The sequence below is a fragment of the Bidens hawaiensis genome, unplaced genomic scaffold (genome assembly GCF_021521415.1).
Source record: "Bidens hawaiensis isolate Kalapana, Puna unplaced genomic scaffold, B.hawaiensis_p1.1 tig00024894_1, whole genome shotgun sequence".
Taxonomy (NCBI): Eukaryota; Viridiplantae; Streptophyta; class Magnoliopsida; order Asterales; family Asteraceae; genus Bidens; species Bidens hawaiensis.
The window spans coordinates 270,916-277,396 of NW_027493953.1; the positions used below are offsets into that span (position 1 = coordinate 270,916).

Here is a 6,481-nt window from a genome sequence, read left to right on the forward strand (position 1 = left end):
GGGGAGCTAAATGGATTGAAGCAAAAAATTTTAGCTGAATATAAGTGTGCATTTTATATACATTGTTTTGCACATCAGTTACATTTGGTAGTAGTGGCCACGTCATCTGAATATGCACTGTAAGTTCTTTTTTTGATTACCTTACAAAGATTGTGAATATTGATGGAGCTTCATGTAAAAGGAAAGATTTGATTTGAAAAAAACAACATGATGATTTTGTGAAACGAATTGAGACGGGTGAAGTATGTATAGGAAAAGGTAAAAACCAAGAAATGAGTTTAGCCCGAGCCGGTGACACTCGTTGGGGTTCCCATCTTAAAACTATACTTCGACTTTTAGACTTGTGGAAACCAGTGAGAGAAGTGCTTATTGTTTTGTCAAGAGAGGGCACTGATCATGCAAAAACTCGAGGCATTGCGCTTGGTATGGCTGAGAAAATAGAAAACTTTGAGTTTGTCTTTAGTGCTCATTTAATGGTAAACTTATTAAGAAAGACAAATGACTGTCACAAGCCCTACAGTTGAAAAATCAAAATATTGGTAATGTTGTTCGATTGATTGAAGATATGAAATATGATATAAAGAAATACAGGGATGATGGCTGGGAGGAGCTAATGAATGAAGTCACCACATTTTGTTCTAAAAATGAAATTAAAATGCCTAATATGGAAGACGTCATTCCAGGGCGAGTTAGAAGGACAATTGATGCTGAGCCACAGACATATCTCCATCGTTGTCGCGCCGATATTTTTTATCAGGTTCCTTATTCTTATTTATTTTTGTTAACAAACTTCAACTTATACCATTTTTTGCTAGAAAACTTTATATATTTTATTTCCACATGATTCTAGGTTGTTGATCTTCTTCTTAATGAAATGAATGAGCGTTTTACTAAGGCAAACTCGGAGTTGCTTACATGTCTTAACCCTAGAGACTCATTTCAAACTTTTGACCGTGAGAAGTTACTACGGCTTGCAGAGTTATATTCTGATGATTTTAGTGGCTTTGAGCTTGGTCAACTAAGGACACAACTTGATCGGTACATTTCAAATATGACAAGCAATGAAGTTTTTTCCGGTCTTCATGATATCAGAGAACTTGCAAAGAAAATGGTTCAGATGAAATATCATATTACATATTGATGCAGTTTCGGAAGCGATCAATGGCTCGAGAGACTCATGATTAACAAAGACGATAAAATCGAGCCAATGGTTCAAGAACAATGTTCTTTTAATATAAAACTTAATCAAAAACTAATTAAACAATAAACCCTAACATTCAATTATAAATGAAAATAAACATTTGGGCCTGGCCGACTTAATGGACCGATGCTCCTGCATCACATATGACCTCGTCAATCGACTAGTTGAGTTGGATTTGGTCTTGCCGGTTGCAACAGCTACCGTCGAAAGATCATTTTCCGCGATGAAGTTTATCAAGACTGATTTACGTAACAAGATGGGTGATAATTTTCTCACTGATGCATTGGTGTGCTATGTAGAAAAAGATATTTTTGCAAGTGTAGAAAATGAAGCAATTCTACAGCGATTTCAGCTATGGGACCTCGAAGGTGCCAGTTGCCGGCTATCGGTAAAAAAAAGTAAGTTGTGTACACCATTGAATTATGAATGTAAAACAATTATACTATGACCCCCCATTTGGAATTTTCTGGTTCCGCCATTGTTTGCACCTCTATATCCGATAAATGATCTGAAATCTGAATTTGTAATTCGGACACGGTTAATAGCCGAACTGAAAAGAAACTGGTTTGAAACCGGTTTCGGTGGAGAAATTACAAACTGGTTCCGAACCCATGGTCGGTTTCTGTTCGATTTCAGGTCGGTTAAGTTAAAACAATTCTTTTGCCATCCTCTACTTGTAACTAATTTATTACTTAATCAAAACATATAATTTGGTGATTTTATAAAGGAAATTCACACATACATTTGTGATTTACATAAAACTTAAAAAATTTTAATGACATTATTTTATATAAAGAATAAAAGGAAAAGTGCAAACAATAAAGCTACCTGCTTAGATGATGTTGCAGTCCACGGTGGTGGTGGTTGTGACGGTCGGAGGTGGTTTCGGTTTGCCGGAAAAACAATAAGTCACTGGAGGAAGAGAAGATGGTGAGGATTTAATGAGAGAAGTTGATGGAATGTGAATTGAATATATGGTTGTAATTTGAAAGAGATGAGTAAAGTGAAGTCTCTTTCAAAGGTTTTGAAAAACAGAAAGTGAGTTTTAAAGCACTTCTGAGATTTTGACATTTTGTAGTCTTGTGCAGGGAACAAGTAGAGCTGGTGTTGACCCGGTAGCAACTATCTGGGTTTCAGGATCGGTACGGCTCGGTCGGGTATTTACATAATTTTTGCTTAAGCTACCGGACTGAGCATTTTCGTTACTGATACTGATACCTTTTGTTTGTGTGTTAATCATAACATATTCTTATCACTCAAAATATTAATGTGGCTTTTTTTTTATTCACCAAGTTATTTATGTAGAAGATTGTTAAAGTTAAAGGTGTAGATGACTATTAAAATTCATTGGCTGAAACGTAAAACTTATGAATAATCTATACTGAAGCATTTAAACTTATAAGCAAAAATTTAGTAAATTTATAAAGTATAAGGTTTATTAAAATTAAAAGTATAACCGATTTCATTCGAGAAAAGACTGATTTGCCCAACTTTATTAAACGAAAGACCGACTTATCGGTTACAAAAACAGGTTCCCACAATATTTTAAATATTTTGATAAGATGCGATAAATGTCAGGTAAAATGGACGGGCGGGGCAATTATCTCAAACCCCTTTAAATACGTTGGGTTATAAGTTTTGAATATTGAAGATTTCTCGGTTTAAAGTGGTGGAGTGGTCAAAACTTAAAAGTGAGGCTCTTGGCTAAAATACATATTTAAGGTAGGTGAAATGGTGAATTGAATTTGTATATAACATGTATATAGGTGTTTTGTGTGTTTAAAAAAAAAGATGGTTAATGAATGTACAATGACTAACAATCATATATAGATGATGTTGGGAATTTATGCAAGAAATATGATACAACCCGTGCCGTGGCGAAGCTTGGACTAAGACAACCACGCGGGCGAGGGGGGCCGGGTTTAAATTGTTGGCCGAAAATGGCTAAATTTACACAATGTATAAACAAATTTAGGGTGAAAAACGGGTAAATTTACACTACTGTCGGGGGGGGGGGGGATCCCCTAGCCCTCACTATACTCTGCTAGTGGCGAAGCTTGGACGAGTTCGTCAGTGGGCGTCCCAAAATGTATTAAAAAATTTATAAACGCGAGGGGCAGCCTCAAATTTTAAGACGAAAACGGGTAAATTGTAAGGCCCCCGACCCGGGCGCCCTACTTTCTTTTTAATCATTTATGAACCTTTGTTTCTTCTTCGTGAAGAAAACATATATTTCAAATTCTTATTATAAGAAATATAAAATCTTTATATAAAATAAAGAAGTATTATTTTATCTATAATCTCAACTTTATAAAATCTTATTTCCACTTTATAAAATCAAGGTACGGGCTATATCCCTGACTAGGGTCTAAGCCATTTATATTATAATAATCGGGCAGAACTCCTACCTTGAATGGCTTATTTATAGAAATGCTTGTGCTTTACTTGAACAGCACTTCTACTTGAAGGTAAGTCGAGAGGGTATTTAAGTAGGGTTATGGCACACATTTCGAGGTAAAATTTGTCGGGATATCGCCATCTCGGGGTCGTGGCACGTATATCGAGACAATGTGTGATTGGAAGTGTGAGTTGGATGGTGAGGACCACCCCCATGGCCGGCCTATTTATAGAAATTTTTGTGCATCTTCGCGTATCGCGAAGCTGCACTAGCTTCGCTGAGTCGCCGCTTAGGCTTGCCACGTGTCGTTCCTGCCTCGCCACGTGTACTGCATCTTTGCGTATTGCGAAGATGCACAACTTAGATTCTTCGCGTATCGTGAAGATGCAAAACTTTGAATCTGTTCATTTTTAGTCCCTGGTCTTTTGGTAACTTGTCATATCTTGATCTTATCATCATCCAAAAATACAAAGGAGGCTCTTAAGCGGCGATGCGAGCGTGCGAAGTGCGCCATCATAGCGCCACATTGCGCCAATCGCCCTTCACCCGTGCGCGTCGGGTGCTTCGCACCCTCCGCTAGGACTAGGGAGAGTGGTTAGCCACTTAAGAACATTTCCATGGAATATTCTCTCCTTATAAAGTGCTTTATTTTTCTTTCTTTTTCCGATGTGGGATGGAGTCTCCTTACTCAATTCCTTAACATAAGCTACTTCCATTCTTTGTCTTATTTTTCTCTTTACATTTGCCATAAATATTTTTAGTCCTTAAGTTTTATTAATTTGTCAAATTTGGACCAAAATTTTTGTAATGTTACATCCTCCCCACCTTAGAATGAATCTTGTCCTCGAGATTCACTTAGAACAGATGTGGGTATTTCTTCCTCATCTCTGATTCTAACTCCCAAGTAAACTCAGGTCCTCTTGGGGAGTTCCATCGTATCTTGACTAACTTTAGCCTTCGACGTTTAAGTTGCTTGACTTGGAAATCTTCCACTTGTAGAGGTTGTTCTTCAAAGTTTAGATTTTCATTGATTTCGACATCTTTCAAAGGCATGGTTAGAGTTTCGTTAGCCAGACACTTACGTAAGTTAGAGACATGAAATACATCATGTATTCCTTTCATCTCTTCTGGCATGATCATCCCAAGATCCGCCTAAATCGATCACACAAGCTCGAAGCATGTCCTCAAGCTTTTGAATTGTTCTTTCGCTCTGCCCATTATTTTGAGGGTGATAAGCAGTGCTAAGATTTAACCGAGTTCCTAACACTTGTTGGAAACTATTCCAATGATAGATAATGGCATCTACTGTCACGATCAGATATGATAGATAATGGCACACCATGTAATGCTACGATGTTGTTTACGTAAATCCGTGCCAATCTATCCATGGAATAAGATTCATTGATAGGTAAGAAATGAGCGGATTTAGTTAACCTATCAACGATTACCCAAATAGCATTGTGCTGTCGGGTAGTCTTAGGGACTTTCGTAATGAAATCCATTGTTATTATCTCCCATTTCCATATAGGAAGTTCAGGTTGCTGAAGCAAACCTGAATGCTTTTGATGTTCCGCCTTGACTTGTAAACATGTTAAGCATTTAGCAACGTACAAAGCAATATCTCTCTTCATCCCATTCCACCAGTAGTTTGTTTTAAGATTTTGATACATGTTATCACTACCGGGATGCATCATGTACTTTGATTTACGACCTTCACTCATGATCCTTTCACGCAAATCACCAACAATTGGTACCCAGATTCGGTTCCCAAGTCTGAGTATGTTATCGTCTCCTTTTATAAAAGAATCAATGGTGCCGTTACGTTTTTCTTCGGAGATATGGTTTTCTTCAATTGCTTGTTTTTGAGCTTTCTTGATTTGCTCGATTAGATCTATTTGTAGTTCTAATCTCAAAGCTCGAACCCTTTTGGGTTTCTCATGTTCCCTTCGGCTCAATGCGTCAGCTACAACATTTGCTTTTCCTTCATGATAGATGATTTCACAATCTTAATCGTTTATGGTTTCTATCCATCTTCTTTGACGCATGTTAAGTTCCTTCTGATCAAATATATGCTTTAAGCTCTTATGATCAGTGTACACGATAAACTTGACTCCATAGAGATAGTGTCTCCATAACTTTAAGGAAAAAATTATGGCACCCAACTCTAGATCGTGAGTCGTATAATTCTTTTCGTGTACTTTCAATTGACGAGAAGCATAAGCTATTACTTTCTTTCTTTGCATTAGTACGCAACCTAAACCTGAATGAGATGCGTCACTAAATATGATGAAATCTTCCGTACCCTCTCGCAAGGCCAGTATAGGTGCATTTGTAAGCTTTTGTTTAAGTAAATCAAACGCTTCTTACTGCTTGGTTCCCCACTCATACTTAACGTTCTTCCGGGTTAGTGAAGTTAAGGGAACTACTATACGGGAGAAGTTTTCGATGAATCTTCTATAATATCCTGCCAATCCTAGGAAACTTCGGACCTCGGTTGGCGACCTAGGAATCTCCCATTTAGCCATTGCTTCAATCTTTGCGGGGTCCACTTGAATTCCATTGGCGTTAACAATGTGACCAAGAAATTGCACTTCATGCAGCCAAAACTCGCACTTGGAAAATTTTGCATACAATTTCTCGTTTCGAAGTAATTCCAATAAAATCCGAAGATGAACTTTGTGTTCTTCTTCTGATTTAGAATAAATAAGTAAATCGTCGATAAATACGATTACAAATTTATCTAAATATGGCTTACAAACTCTGTTCATCATGTCCATGAAAGCAGCTGGGGCATTAGTGAGTCCAAATGGCATTACGGTGAACTCATAATGTCCATACCTTGTTCGGAAAGCTGTTTTAGGGATATCTTCTTCTTGAACTTT

At 37.4% G+C, this 6,481-nt stretch overlaps 1 protein-coding gene across 1 annotated transcript; it reads left to right on the top strand.

Moving 5' to 3' along the window:
* Positions 1 to 272: 272 nt before the first annotated feature.
* Positions 273 to 1,141, top strand: LOC143570369 (uncharacterized). The gene is made up of 3 exons (XM_077056034.1): positions 273 to 476; positions 584 to 757; positions 851 to 1,141. Exons 1-3 carry the CDS (start codon positions 273 to 275, stop codon positions 1,139 to 1,141), a joined length of 669 nt encoding a protein of 222 aa, XP_076912149.1.
* Positions 1,142 to 6,481: the final 5,340 nt, after the last annotated feature.

Bases quoted from the DNA above. Each gene is read 5' to 3' on its own strand.
- LOC143570369 (XM_077056034.1), top strand. From the start codon at position 273: ATGAGTTTAGCCCGAGCCGGTGACACTCGTTGGGGTTCCCATCTTAAA. The intron at 477-583 runs GTAAACTTATTA...TATGATATAAAG, and splicing joins TCTTTAGTGCTCATTTAATG to AAATACAGGGATGATGGCTG. The intron at 758-850 runs GTTCCTTATTCT...ACATGATTCTAG, and splicing joins GCGCCGATATTTTTTATCAG to GTTGTTGATCTTCTTCTTAA.